Here is a 15,908-nt window from a genome sequence, read left to right as displayed (position 1 = left end):
CTCGAACCATCTCTTTCCTTAGATCTAAGGAATTTTGATTATGAATATCTAGAGGGAGGGTTGTTTTTTATTTGTCAAAGAGAGAATAGTTGGTCACATAGTAAGTCACGACAAAATGACAAGAATTCCCTGGGGTCGGGGGTTAAATGTGTCTTAAAACACACACACACACACACACACACACACACACACACACACACACACACACACACACACGGAAATACAGAGCATGATCAACAGGCTAAACATGAAAAAAAGAACGGTAACTGCTCAGTTCCTATGAGCGCTCAGCCAACTCAAACACTCGGCCAACTGAGCGGGAGAGTTTGTGCGATGTGTCAGATCCACTGCCATCCCTCGGCGCCTGCTCGGGCTGGGATCTGGCCATGATCACTAGCACCTGCACAGGAACTTCCTGAAGTCACACGGAAGCAGCACAAACAACTGGCAAAGACGCCCCACCCGATCAACCCTTACCAAAGCAAGAGCCTCTGGCCCAGAGCTTGCAAATAGGAAGCCAGCAGCTTCAGGGTCCAGGCTGGCCCAGAGGCAGGATTCGGAAGGAGGAGCCAGGTCTGCAGGTGCAGAGGTGGAGGACAGAAGAGGGAGAGGCAAGTACGGTTAGAAAAGGCAGCATAGCTGGAAAACATCAGTAACAACCGAGAGGAGCAACAAGGTCGGGAGAAGGGGAGAGAGAGCGAGCGCCTCTAATATCAGGGGAGACACAGGCTCCTGGCTGCAGAAGGATTCAGCAGAATAGTTACAGGACATCATCGGACACTATGGTTCTGCTGATACTTTATATTACTGAGACCTACAGTGTCAAGCCTCAGTGACTCCACCTGCCAACTGGGGGCAACTTGAATGGACTGATGCAGCTGGGTTGGGTGCCTGACAGCCAGTAAAATTCCTGGATTATAAAAACCTGCCGCCGCCAAGCTTGTTCCAGGACAGCAAATCCAGCACTTAAGTCTCTGCACACAGATTCAATATCCCTTATAGAAAAGGGCTTGAACAAAAAGATCTTGCTATAATAAGGTTTTAAAGGCGGTGGTTGTGCTGTGTGTGTTTTAGTGTGTGTGTTTTATGTGTCTGCCATGTGTGCAGGTGCCCATGGAAGCCAGAAGAGGGCATCAGAACCCCTGGAGCTGGAATTATAGGTGGAAAAGAGTCACTGGTGCAGCTGCTGGAAACTGAATGCAGATCCTCTGGACGCTCAGCAGGAGCTGTTCACCACTGAGCCTTATCTCCAGCCCAGTTCAGATACACGTTTAAAAATATTTGCGCCAGCTTTATCGACTGACTTTCCTAATCTGAAAACCTAAAGTCTGAAGTGTTCTACCTAAAATCTAAAACTATCTGGAATCATGTTAGTGCATGATTCTATAATAAATTCCATAAATAAATGAATAAATCTGGATTTTGAAGTAATGTAGTTTGCAGATTAGGGATACTCCATCTGTGGTACAGGCTGGACTTAAAATGTTTCCTAAGGGCACAAGCATTGAAAATGTGTGACCTAGTGGAAGGAAGTCAGATCACTGGAGCTTGCCCTATAAAGGACTGGTGAGATCCTACCCCCTCTCCATCTTTTCTTGGCTTCATGGTACATACACAGCATCACCACAGGCCCAAGAGAAACCGGGCCAAGTGATCATGGCTGTGAGCCATATAATTTCGTCATCTATTAACATGATCATTTCAGATGTTTTGACATGGAGGGAAGCAGAGGAACACAACTTGTGTTAGCACCAATATCCTGAAGACAAAATACCACTTCCTGTTGAAGGGGCCCTGGAAGGAGGAGGAAGAGGAAGAGGAGGAGAAGGAGAATGGAGGCAGCCCAGGTCTGTCAGTCTCCATGCCAGGTAGAGGTGGCCAGTACTTACCTTCTCCAATTTGTACACCAAAGGGGCTCTTGGGAATGGCATCCCCAGCAAAGGAGACCTTGACAACATGGGGGCCAGGCTGCATTGGCTTGTAGACACATCTATACACCTGGTTTCCTCTGTCTTCCACCAGCAGCTCTACACTGTTCTTGCCCTGGGGATCCTCCACCTCAACGCCAATGTCACCCACACCAGCTCCTGTGAAAAGAATGGCCATTCCATGAGCACCTCTTCCCCTTCTGAAAGCTTGCTGCCCACCAGTGCAAAGGGCAAACAGAAGGGGTCACTCAGGCGAGGCTGTACCAACTGTATGGCTCTACCAACTATACGACTGTACCAACTGTCATTTTTTTTTTCCTTTAAAAAAAAAAAACTGAAAAGCTGCCAGGTGGTGACTCATGTTTTTAATCTCAGCACTCAGGAGGCAAAGGTAGATGGATTTCTGAATTCGAGGCCAGCCTGGTGTACAGAGTGAGTTCCAGGGTAACCAGAGCTCCACAGAGAAAGCCTGTCTCAAAAAACCAAAAGAAAAGAAAGCTAAGAAATCACTATTATTCATCTTATTGATTTGTGTAGCCCATTTTCCCCAGTCTTCTATAAAACTTGATCTAGCATGTGACTGGTAAAATTTAGTGCAGATAGAAATTTGTATAAAAATTGATTACTTCTCAATCAGGGACAAGAGTGAAGATATGTAAAAATAAAACTAACTCATGAGAAAAAGTTGTTTCATCACTTTAAAAGACAAAAGGTTTGGGTGCCCAAATCCTCCGGAGGATTCTGTGTTAGACCCTGCAAGACCATCAGAGGTCAAGCCATGGAAGAGTGATATATTACCAGCTGTGTAGATGTCAAAATACGTGGGCTTATTGGCAATGTTCCCTGTAGTTTCCAACCCTGGGCCTTTTGCAGTGACTTTGCTGGCATCTCCTTGGGCTTTGTCAACGTTCACTTCAAATGGACTCTTAGAAATATGCTGTCCTGCAAAGAGGACTATGACCTACAAGTGAAAAGAGAGAGGTAACAGCTTCTCCATGGCTGGCAAGAACACTATCCAACCTCATGCACAACTTTCTTTCACCTTCCTCAGGATTGTACCCAAAGGTGGATGGCAACAGGAGCCCTAAAAATCAGGGAAAGTGGCCAGGACTGAATCCCTACCTGGACCCATCAGACATATGGCAATGCCCATGATATCCTGGTCTTAAACTGAAAGTGCTTACATCAGATGCACTTGGGTGTGGGCATCCCCTCCCTCCCAGTTGTGTTTGGTTCTAACCAGGTCTCTGGGCTATCCAGCTTCCAGTTCCAGGCCCTCCAGACAGTGTCAGACACATGGGCCTCAAGTTAGAACAGTCATTGGTTGGCCACACCCCCAAGTCCTGTGTCACTATTACCCCAGTACATCTTGTAGGGTGTTTGGCCCTTCTAACAGAAAATAAACAACTACTTATACTTAGATCTCTAGGCATGGGGTTTCTTTAGTAATGCAGATAGGGTCACAGCACACTCAGGATAAAGTGCATCGTCCAGAGATTTTAAAAATAAGAGTCAGATTTTTCATGGACCAAGATCATTTCCAAATAAATGTGTTTGAGACAAAATATAACGACTTCTGTCTAAAACTTTAGCAAAACTTTCTCATCCTGGGATATTTTAAGAGAGCTGGACTGGGTTTCCTATAAATCTGTTAATTATTAATGAATTTTAGATTTAATTTTTTAAAAAAAGACTTCATTTTCCTAGATTCAAGGAGTTCTTGAGTAAGAAGAATCCTGGTGAATTCACAAAAGCTCAAAGCAGAAGTGCAGAACCTGTCTGAAAGTCTGAGCATGCCATAGGAGGATTTATTTATTTATTTATTTATTTATTTATTTATTTATTTATTTATTTTTGTGGCAAGGGCTCTCTTCCAATGGAAGACACATTCCTAGGTTACCTACTTGCTATAGCCCATGCTCTTAGCTCTTGCCCTATTGAACCATGCTGGAATGGTCTCAAATGGAGCTTCATGATGCTGAGGTGAAGGACCTGGAGGCTGGATCCCTGCCATTCCTCAGAAGCTGAGTGTGTCCTCTGGGCTCAAGGCCTGTACGCTCTCTAGCCCATCACAAAGAGGAATGAGTTAGAAAGCATTCAGGACAGAGGTCGCAGTTTATTCACTACATTATCTATACTCCAGACAGACAGCTTCAATCTTTAGGTATCCATGTGGAATTAGGGGGAGGAAATCAGGACATCATGAATGACTCCCCTGGGGAATATAGACAACGGAGATGTGCTATCTAATGCCAAGTCTGATTTATAGAGATTCTACCTTTTTCCCCAAATGAGCTTGCATAATCTTTACCTAAGTCACTTAAATGGCTTTTGCCTAGCATGTCAGAGATCCTACACTCCACACCCAGCACTGTACTAACACAGCCAACAGGACCATTCCTCTTCCTAAGATCTTTCTCTAACATGTAACAATACAAGTCCAAGGACCAGATCATGCCACAGCCATGGTGCCTTATCTTACTTTGTGCAGCCCGGTGACTTTGGGCAGATACTCCACAGAGTATGTCTTGTTCTTGTCACTGTCTGGGGTCACATGTGCCTAGAAGAGAAGATGATGATCAATTAGACCCTGCCCCAGAGGAAGCCAGACAATATATGAGAGTATTTATAAGTTCAGATCGTGCTATGATCAGATCAAAGACTCAAAGATGGTCAGTAGAGGAAAATCAGGACACCTCAATTAACAAGTCCTGTGTCTCATTTACTTTATCAAACACTGTGTTCGTGTTAAACACTGAATACTGTACTCAAGGCACAGCTTAGGCAAGCAGCTTTCGCCACTGCAAGCCTCAGGGTCCTTTGGTAACATTTTGGCTGAGCTCTGTGAGGATCTGAAGATGCAGTCTCTGGTCTCATGACTGGTCCAATGACTCCAGAGGGAGGTGGCATCCTCCAGCATACCTCTTCCTTGTTTCCTTCTGGGTCCTCAACAAACACCATCACGTCTCCTTGTCCAGCGCTGATGGTATCGACTGTGAATTTGGCTGGCTGCTTCACCATGTTTCCAGTGGGTTCGATTCCTGTCATGAATTTACACAGTAGATTTTGAGTTGGGTCACCCACTATGAGTTGTATCACCCACTATGTCTTTTTCTCTTCAGCAAACTGAGAGATGGGACCCAATCTTACTAATCCCGTTGGAGACGGGAACAAACGCCATGGAAGGAATAGTTGGGTAGGTTCAAATTCTTAATTTTCTTCATGTTATCTATCCGATACCCAATTCTAAAATATTGAGGAGTTTCAGATGGTGGTCCATGTAACAATGAAAACGCACACTGGTGGTAGCTAGCAGCAGAGCCTGCTTTTACAAGGCTATACGGAAGGAAGTTGCATATTTCTTTAAACAACACTGTATATACTTTTAAAACAAATGTATTCCCCTATTATTTGCAGTTAGGCTTTTAATTTTAAGATGGTTAAACAATAATAACAGGTAGACTCAGAGACAAATACCCCACATTTACTCATATGTGGAATCTAGACTTATATATAAATAATATGAAAAGTAGAAACAAGACCTTGTGGAGAAAGGAGTCTTCAGAAAGGAACAAAAGAGTAATGGGGCAAAACGAGGCGGATCTGTGTGTTTTCTCTAATTGCAGGACCTAGGTATTAAAAAGGTAGGTGAGGAGCTGGAGAGATGGCTCAGCTGCTGAGTACTTGCTACTGTTGTAAAGGACCTGGGTTCCAGTCCCAGCACCTACATGCTGGTTAACAACCATTTATAACTCCAGTTCCAAGGGATTGGAAGACCTCTTCTGACTTCCTCAGGCACCAGGATTTGGGAGAAAACACCAGTGGATGGGGGGGGGGGGGGATAAAGTGTGATGTGTGTGTGGGGAATATAAACAAAGAATGGTGATCTACCTGTATGAAGATGACACATGAGGGGGGAAAGGAGGGAGAGAGGCAGGGAGAAGCATGCTGGACCAGAAGCTTGGCTGGTAGACTGCTTGCACAAAGCTATGGGTCTGATATCCAGTACCACTAGGCTACACAGGGAATCTGACACTAGCCTGGGCTACATGAGACCCTAGAAGAAAGAAGGGGTAGGTGATAAACCTACTATTCTATATACTTGCTGAAGAAATTAATTTTAAAAAAGATAACAGATAATTAGAGACAAACTCCCATACAGGCTCTTTCATCAGCATAACTTAAGAGATAACTGCTCTCCCATGTTAACTCTGGAAGTATTCAAAATAGCTAAGATATGAATTCTGCCTAGGAACCCATTAATAGAAACAAAAAATGTGGTACACAAAGGAATAATATTCAGTTATAAAGAAAATGAAATTACACTATTTGGTGTAAAAAAAAAAAGAACAGATGCGGAGAACATTATGCAAAGCAAAATAAGCCAGAAGCAGACAGGGAAGTACTGTGTGTTCTTCCCAGATGTGGAAGTTAGAAAGCCAACCTGAGTGTAGAAAGTACTTACTTGGGATTGGGAAGGAGGGGCTGGCAGGACAGAAAGAGCTGTGTTGGGTTTGACAATGTACAATTCATATACACACGTAATTCTACCCTGAACCTACATAAAAATGTAACAATGGACTGGAGAGATGACTCCGTGGTTATGAGCACTTCCTGTTCTTCTACAGGACCCGATTTCAGTGTCCCAGCTCCCACAAGAGATGGTTCAGAACCATCTATAGCTCAGGCTCCAGGAGATCCAGTGTCCTCTTCTGGCCTCTGCAGGCACCTGCACTCATGTGCATATACCCACAGAAGCACATAGATAAAAAAATAAATAAAAGAAATCAACTATTACACTTAGAAAGCATACACAAGGCTTCTCCAGCTCCCTCAGTGGTCACAATGGTGCAAAGTGATGATACTTATCACGACCAGAGTACTAAAAATGATATGGTCAAGACACAGAGCATTTCATAACCACAAGGATCCCTCGAGTTGCCCTTTTAGGAGTCCCACCCACTTCCCTTCTGCTCCACCCTCTTCTTATCCCCGACAACCACTAATCTGTTCTCCATCTCTGTAATTTCACCATTTCAAGAATGTTACATAAATGGAGTCATGTATTATGCAACCTTATGGTACTGGTCCTTCTCACTGAGAATCCCAACCATGCACGTGGGCTGCTGCTGCTGCTTTTTCACTGATGAGTAATGTTCTATGCTATGTACTGTTTACCTGCTCTCCACTGAGGACGTCTGGGTTATAGCCAGCTGTCTATCATTTCCAAAGCTGCTATAAACATTCAGATATAGGTTTTGTAAGAATTTAAATCAAGTGTGACATCTTATGTCTGTATCTTCCTTCTAATGTGGTTCCTCACACAGAGCCCCTAAAATGCCCTGTAATGTCCAAGTGGTCTCCATGTGGGAATGACCAGTGATACATGGCTCCTAAGCTTCCTGGAATTTCCTGGGTTGATAAGCTTTTGGTGGGAATCTCAATTAGGAGCTGTCACCAGTAGAAAGCCAGGCCTGAGAATCTAGAAGCTTCTGTGTTCTTCCAGGAGTGTGGCCCATCCCAACTCTCAGGATCCCTTGAAGCTCAGGACATAGAGCACTTTTCGATCTAGAATAATCAGGATACCTTGTTATTTCCTGAGCTCTGAGTTCCTAGCTAGCCTAAGCAGGTCACAGGAACCTCTGATTTGGAGCCCAGTTAAGATAGAAATTGTAAATAACTCCAGACCCACTACTTGAACCAGTGTCTAGTGCTGATTAGAGAGACTGAGACCTTGACCTTCAGCACCTCTGCATTTGCTAGGCAGACAGCTGTGAGATGAACCGATTGGCAGCAGTTCAGCTGCCATTCAAAGAGGACCAGAAGGGCAGTCAGTGGGAAAACCTGCTCCATCTGTGAGCAGAAACTAAGTACGAGGAGAAGACCTGCAGCTCAGCTGTAGCTGAGCTAGACCAGTGTCAATGAGAGCAACTGTGGGCGTGCACAAGATTTACACGTTCACTGGTAGGTTTCACCATTGCTGTTGTTTGAAACTGAGAACATGGGTTCTTTGCTCACTACAGCAGCACACATATATAAAATTAGAATGACAGAGAGCGTCTGGAGCACTTCACATCAGCAACGTGGGGGTCCAGGCTAGGTTTCTCTATATACAGAAATAGACATACATGTACAGATATATATTTAAGACTTGAAAGTTTGGGGGGAAAGGTTGCTTGATATTTTTTTTTATATATTTTTGTTTTTAATTTTGATGAAGTTGCAATTTTTTTCTTCTTGTGCTTTTGGTGTCCAATCTCAAAATTCTTCTTTTCCCTAACCCTAGATTTGAAATTCTTATGGTTTTTCCCCCTCAAGTGTTTTAGTCACATGTTGTATATTTAAGTGATTCAGTTTGAGCTGATTTTTGTGTTAGGTATGAGTCTATTTTTTAAAAGTTATTTATTTTCTGTGTATAGGTGGTTTTTTCCCTATATTTTTGACACCTTTTTTCTTTTCTTTTCTTTTCTTTCTTTCTTTCTTTCTTTCTTTTCTTTTTCTTTTTTTTTTTTTTTGCTAGGAATTGAGCTCACATGTGCTAGGCAGGTAGCTGGAGGCTGAGTTCATTGCCAAAACTTCAGTAGCAATTACATCAGTGCGACAATTCAGTCTCTCTTTTTACTCAGGCCTTTTATTTAGTTCTTAAGATTATAAATCTTATGTGTGTTTCATCACGCTCACACCTATTTTCTTTTCTTCCTGTGTGACATTTATTTTTATTTACTTTTTTTGAGAGGGTCTCACCATGTAGCCTGGCTGGCCCCGAAATCACAGAAACCGGTCTTCCTTTGCCTGCATTTAAAGGTGTATGTTACCACACCAGGCTTTTCTCGTTTTTGATTGTCAGAGAAAGTCAGTGTAGACCTGCACATTGTCTGCAGGTGGGCAGTTTTGTCTGACTTTGCTGCTGTACCCTCACCTCCTACCTAACGTCACCATTCAGTCTTCCTCCCCCCATATTGCAAAGAAATGGCCAGGGCAGGCACCACCCTGACCCAGATCTTAGTTATCAGTGAAAGGCTGGGTGTGTTCTAAGATGTCAGCCAGGGCTTCTGTGGCAGTTACTCCGAATCGACTTGAGGAAGTTTCTCCTTCCTCCTTTCAGAGTCTTATCATGGATGATGACGGCTGAATTTCTGTCACTTGATTTTTAATCATCAGTATGACCAACCATGCTTCCTTTTTTTTTTTTTTTTTTTTCATTCACTAACCTGTTACTGTAATCTGGTTGATTGTATTGACAAGTTTTCTAATGGTGGACCAGCCTTACACTGCTAAAAGAAACATCACTTAATCACAATGTGTGATTGATTCATTTTATATATTTATATCTATATATATGCACACATATATATGAAATATAAATGATGTATATATGGCGTATATGTACATTATATATGTGATGTATATGTTAATATTTCACGATGTGTTTTTATATCTATAGTCTACTGGTCTCTGTGTTTTGTTATTGGCTTTGGTGTTTCATAAAGTGAGGTTGCTACTTCTGCTGGTCAGTTTTTGTCAAATTGACTCAAACTACAGTCACTGGGAAGAGAGAACCTCAACTGAGGAGTTGCCTTCCTTGGCCTAGCCTCTGTGCATGTCTGTGGCTATGTGACATGGGAGGACTCAGCTTACTGTAGGTGGGGGCACCCCTGGACAGGTAATGCTGGCTTGTATAAGAAAGCAGGCTGGACAAGAGCAAGCTGGTAAGCAGCACCCCTCCATGGCCTCTGCTTCATCTCCTGCCGGGGGTGGGGAAGGTGTGTGTGTGTGGGTGGGTGTGTTCTAGATTGCTTTAGATCCTACTCAAGCTTCCCTCAAAATGGGCTGTAACGCTTCCTCCCTCCCTCCCTCCCTCCCACAGGCTGCTTCAGGGTATTTCACCACAGCAACAGGAAGCAAAATAGAACAGCAAGTGCTCTCATCCCTTATTGAAGACAATAAAAATCTGTTTTAATTCTTCCCTAAGTGTTAGGGATTCATTGGGAGAATTCCCCAGTGAAATCACTCACCCCTGGAGGTTTGCAGGAGCCCTTACAATTTTACAAATTACATTTCCTGAATGTTTACAGGCTCCTCTAGGTCATCTGTCTGAATTGTGGTAGTCTGCTGTAGTTAAAACAACTTTGCTACACATTTTTCTTCCTCTTATTTCAAGATTTCTTCTTTCATATGTTTCCTTTTAAAGGTTATCCTTTCGGCATAGACTTCTAGTGACAAATTCTTTTGCTTTTCCTTTGTCTGAAAGTATAGGGACTTCTCCTGGTTCTTCTTCTAGTTAACAACTTAAAAAAAAAAAACAAAAAAAAAAAAAAAAACTTGTGAAATTCGGTGCCCCTTCCTTCTGACCACCATGGTTTTGGACAACATTCTGGTATTTCCTTTGGGCAAGCTTTCAGCTATCTCACATCATGTTTAAATGTCTGTGCAGGGTCCCAGTCAGGTGCAGAAGCAAATGCCTGTAATCCCAGCATTTGGGTGTGATGGCAAAGGGATCCAGGCGGTCCTGGACTTAAACAACTCACCTCTCATTGTCTTTAGTTTTCTGAAATGTATCCAGATTTGTCTTTTCCTCAAAGAGCACTATTCCGTATGTTCTCTCAGATGGGTGTTTTACTCTACTAGCTTACAGTCTCCATAGCCAAATCATGCTTTGAATAGTCGTTCCAGTCCCGCCTTCTTTTTACCTCTCTCCCTTCTCTTCTAATGTGATCACTTCTACTTTTGTTTTAGTTCCCACAAGTCTTGGGGGCTCTGCCCCACCCCCTTTCATTTAGACTCCTAGGTCAGTTCTCCTGTTTCATGTCCAGTTAACTGATTTTTCTGTCTTCTCACTCTGCTACTGAATGCATTATAGAGAGTCATTTCAGTTTTTATTCCTTTTCTCCCTCCCTAACCTCTCCCCGCCCCCCTCCCCAGTTCTAAGATCTTCTTCAACTGGCTCTATGTCTACTGGATGTTATGGCTTCTGTCTGGGAATTCTATTTCTCTCCTGAGGCTGTTCGCTTTTTTGTTTGTTTGTTTGTTTCATTTACTTCAATAGTATCATAATTGTTGTTGAAGCCTTTTAAAAATGGCCACGCTATTAGTTATTTTTGCCATCACTTGACCAAACACCTGACAACAAGAAAGCATTAATTGGCTCATAGTTCAAGAGTCCATCGTTGGTGGCAAGAGCTGGCTGGCCAGCTGGTCACATTATATCCACAGCTAAGAAGCAGAGTGGATATTACCTCTCAGGTCACTTCCTTTTTATTTACTTCATCCGACATCCCAGGCTATGGAATAGATTGGGATGGGTAGTTAACCCAATCTGGAAAATCTTATACAGACTGGGTCAAAAGATGTCCAGACCCTGTCAAGTTGAAAATAGTAACTATCATAGACACTTCAGGATGGCTGGCAGGTAATTCTTACATTCCTATCAACCCACTCTTGGCATCAACTAAAGTTGGGTTCATGGTGTGACAGGGATTTTTAAAGTTGAAACCTGGACAGTTTGGGTTTTATGTTATGGGACTCTGGACTGGTCAACTTTCTGCCAGCCGGGGAGGAAGTGCAGGATCCCCATTCTACTTCCACTGGTACTTGAGGTTTGAATTAGAGGGGTTCCCCATTTCTAAGGGTTATGGTGGGAGTATTGGCGCCACCTCTAGCAGCCAGAAGAGGAGCACCTCATTACTCCTTCCCAGCCTCTGGTGACATCATCACTACCTTAAAACTAGACTAGTCAAAGTCTTGGCTCTACACTTACCTTTGCTGATTGATATATGAGGAGGGCATAATTTTTTCCTATGATGGTTGGCTGAACACAGAGCACATACTGTCTTGAAAGAGTGTTCTGCCTTGAGGCAGCAGGGATATAGCTCAATGGTAGAACATTTGTCTTAGCTTTCATAAGGCTATCTCAGTATGACCCCACCCCTGCCACCACACACATACACACACCTCATTTAAAATGAATGTCTCAGGCTTGAAGAAAAGGGTCTAGCAGTTAGAAAACAGACTTCTATATTTTATTTTCTATGCTTTTCTTATGCTTATATAATGATCAGGTTACTAACAAGATTTAAATACACACCTACCACGTTTACAAGCACCTACTCCATCTGACTCTAGCAATCTGAAAAACAACTTACCTGCACCTTGTCAATGACTCACTTAAGGCAGTGTAATGTTCTCTAGCTAACCAGGGTTGGTTAGGAAGCTGGGCTCCATCCCCACACTCTATAAAACTCCTGTAGAGCCATGCTCACCATGTGTAACCAGCTCCTCTAATTACTGAGACCTGGGGTTCTGTAAGGCTCGGTTGTGAAGTGTTTCGCACAGAACAGGATTTGGAGAAGGGTTCTGCTTAGCTAGTGGACAGATGTGTTCAATGATACTAATTCCACAAGGGAGCCTGATACAAAGACTCCAAGCCCTCTCACCCTACTCACACAGGCAACTCAGAGCTCCACGGATAGATCTGCAAGCACTAACTGGCCTCAACAGGAATCTACTCTACATCCAAAGGATAAACCAAACTTCTGAGCCCTTTTAGAAACTATTATTATTATTAATTATTATTACTATTGTTATTATTAATTTTTTCTCTATTCCTAGTCTGAGTAGTAGAAAGATACCACAACTGGCCTGACTTTCATCTGTGTCTCACAGCTCCATTTATGTGGCCTTGTGTTGTGGCCCCATCACCCAAAGTGACTATGTTGCCTTCCTATTTTAAAAGGAGAAAAATTAAGCATAGACTCACACTATGGGTCAGCAATTTCATTTCTAGGTTTATAGCCAAAAGATCCTAGTCCAACCATATTCTTGGGCAGCATTGTTCATAATGGCTAAAAGGTAGAAGACTGCATATACCTGCTTGTAAGTAAGTGGATGAATAAACCAAATACAGCACAGACAATAGATTATCCTTCACCTATAAAAAAGGAAGGAAAGTGGCAGTGGTACATGCCTTTAATCCCAACACTTCAGAGGCAGAGGCAGGCAAATCTCTGAGATCATCAAGGCCAGCCTGGTCTACAGAGTGAGTTCCAGGATGGCCAGGGCTACACAGAGAAACCCTGTTTCCAAAGGAGGAGGAGGAGGAGAAGGAAGAGGAAGAAGAAGAGGAAGAGGAGGAACAGGAAGAAGGAGAGGGAAGAGGAGGAAGAGGAAATTGTGATATATGCCCTAACGTAAAAAACAATAATAATAAAATCCTGAAAACATATGCTAAGTGAGGTAGGCTGGACAGGAAAGTCACACACTGCATCATCCCTTTCTGTGAGACACCCACACAAAGGCATACGAATAATGGAAGGTGCCAGGAGAAAAGGGTTGAGAAAGAAGAGAACAGAGAGCTGGTTTAATGAGCACTGTGTTTTACTGTGGGAAGCTGAAAATGCTCTGAAGATAAGCACTACTGGGGACAGTCCTATGACCTGAGTGTGCTTAATGTTGAGGGACATCAGACTCTGAACATTTATCATGATGAAGAGAAAATGCAGAGACAGAGCTACCAGCACACAAATAAGAGACAAAAACAGCTTGTTTTTTTTTCCCCCCCAGCATTCACAACACTTACAAAGAAGGAAATGGGCAATGACCGGCCACATTCTTGACCTGTAGTGAACATTCATTTTCTGGAAGACTGCACCATGGAAGGAAACCATCTCACACTAACAATGAGGAAATGGGACAGCCAGTGATAAGGTTCCTACTACAAACAAGCATTTTATGCCTTGGCCAAAGTCACCCCCTTGGTTAGTATGGTGACATGAGAGCCATATAGCGATCTGTAGCTTTTTTTTTTTTTTCCATTAAAGAAACATTATCTTTAATCTTTGAGATTCCTCATAGCACTGATCACCTTGGGTTATGGTTCAGAGGAAGCCATTTGGAGAAGCCAATGGGCAATAAGAAGAAGGCCTCCATCTAGTCCTTATTAACTGATAAATGGGTATGCACCAAAATGTCACTCCAATTTCAGTTACAAAAGTTAAGATACATAATGTACCTCTTGTCTTCTTTATAAGACTGCTGCACTGATCTTACCAGAAGTCAAACTCCTGGCCATGTATTGTTTTATTATCCTTTGTTTGTTCGTTTGTTTTGAGAGAGGGTCGCGCTGTTGTTCTGGTCAGCCTTAAACTCGAGATTCCTTAGCCTCCCAAAGCACTGAGGTTTACAAGGGAGCACACTGCACCACATCCAGCTGTTAACTCCCCTCTAAGAAACTAATACGCTTCAAATCAGCCGCTGACCACAACTAACCAGATGCCTGTAAAGGCTCTGACCAGCCACAGAGTGCTGGGCATCTTACAGTGAGAGTCATAAACAGGATGTCTCAGCAAGGAAGTGTCGCTGGAGATAACAATAGCTCCCAGTGCATCTGGAAACCTGAGGCAAAGTCTGCCAGACAGGAGAAATGAATCAGCATCCAGAAGGCAGGGCTCTTACCCCACCCCCAGTGAGTGACCTAGGGCAAGATCCATCCCAGCCACTGTGCACCAGGCTATGGTTCTTAAGTGAGAGCATCAGCTTTCCCAGGGCTACAGGAAGCAAATTTTATATACTGTACTACAGGAAAGCATTTGATTCTCAAGACAGAATAAAGTGGTCACAAATAAGCGAAACTTCAGGATACACACACACACACACACCCCACAAAGGAGACTTGTGATATCTTTACAGATTAAACCTCACATAATTGTATTTTGAGACAGTCTCAAGACAATACTGTGCTACTACAACTTGGCTTTTAGGAGGGTTCTGGTTATCCAAACTCAGGTCTTCATGCTTGCACAAGAAGCCCTTACCGACTGCACCAGCTCCTGAGCCTCCTGATTCTGAGAGCATTCCTCCCAGAGCTAATGCCAGAGAACATACCTCAGACCCAACAAGAGCAGCACTCACCTCTGCCATAGGCTCTGGCTTTCTTTGGGTTGAGTTTGGGTTTAAGAGGAGCACCTGGCTTGAGCTTGGCTTTGGGGAACTGAGACAGGTAGGTCATCACAGAGTGCTCGTCCACATCTGGGTGAATAATCTCCTCAGGAGTGATGACCTAGAATGACAACATGGTGGGTGAGTACCCTGACACGCCATTATGCAGCCACTGAAAGCTCCCTTAAACCAAATTCTACAAACAAATGGAAGCAAATGAAATCACATTAAAACCATTGGAAGATTAGTGTTTGTGAGTATGAGTGTTGCTAGCTCTTTTGCAAGGTGAAAGACCTCCCAAAATTTTGCATGTCATTTCCAGAGATTCAAGCCATGCCCCAGGCTTCGTATTCACTCCTCTAGTCCAATATTCTAGAAAGGGGATGAGGTACAGAAAAACAAGGAAACATGTGCGTAAAGCATTGGGGATGTTTTTAAAGCACATAAGCCAGCCTCTTGCTAATCGATTGTGTACACATCTCTGTACTAATAAGAACGAAGGAAGAAAACTAGTGAAAACAGTAGTATATGCCTATAGCTCCAGCTGAGCAGGAAGATAGCAAGTTTGAGATTAGCCTGAGAGTCACAGTGAGGTCCTGGCTCAAAAAACAAACAAGCAAGGCAATAGGTACAACACACTAGACGTGTGGTCTTGATATATCAGGGACCTTTAAAAATGGGGAGAGGACCTAGAGAGATTGCTCAGTTGTGAAGAGTGAATACCACTCTTGCAAAGGACCTGATTTTGATTCCCAGAAGCTCAACCGCCAGTAACTCTAGGAATCCATGCCTCTGTCCTCTAAAGCACCCCCACCCCCTGCTACACACACCTACACACACACACACACACACACACACACACACACACACACACACAAAGCCAAAGTGGGGTATGTTCTCCCAACACTCAGCTTAGGAGCAGCATCAGCTTCAGGGTAGACAGGGAACCTTCCTAAAGTTTTATCAAAGTCCTTGACTCTTTACCTGACTTAACCCTAGCATGCAAAGTCTTCCCTGTCCCCCATGACGATTCACAGTGGGAAGCGA

The 15,908-nt window shown here is 43.3% G+C and overlaps 1 protein-coding gene across 3 annotated transcripts in view; it reads right to left on the bottom strand.

The window, feature by feature from the left end:
• Flnb (filamin B) overlaps nucleotides 1–15,908 on the bottom strand; it is a 132,069-nt gene that overhangs the window by 65,001 nt on the left and 51,160 nt on the right. For all 3 annotated transcript variants that reach the window (XM_034499164.2, XM_034499165.2, XM_034499166.2), the window contains exons 4-8: nucleotides 14,835–14,982; nucleotides 4,851–4,969; nucleotides 4,411–4,488; nucleotides 2,727–2,889; nucleotides 1,890–2,087 (exon numbers count right to left, since the gene is read on the bottom strand). In XM_034499164.2, the coding sequence (XP_034355055.1) occupies nucleotides 1,890–2,087; nucleotides 2,727–2,889; nucleotides 4,411–4,488; nucleotides 4,851–4,969; nucleotides 14,835–14,982 (706 nt within the window). The remainder of the gene's footprint in view (nucleotides 1–1,889; nucleotides 2,088–2,726; nucleotides 2,890–4,410; nucleotides 4,489–4,850; nucleotides 4,970–14,834; nucleotides 14,983–15,908) is intronic.

The sequence above is a fragment of the Arvicanthis niloticus genome, chromosome 3, assembly GCF_011762505.2.
Source record: "Arvicanthis niloticus isolate mArvNil1 chromosome 3, mArvNil1.pat.X, whole genome shotgun sequence".
NCBI lineage: Eukaryota > Metazoa > Chordata > Mammalia > Rodentia > Muridae > Arvicanthis > Arvicanthis niloticus.
Note: the sequence above shows the minus strand (reverse complement) of the source record. Positions and strands in the feature narration are given on the sequence as shown.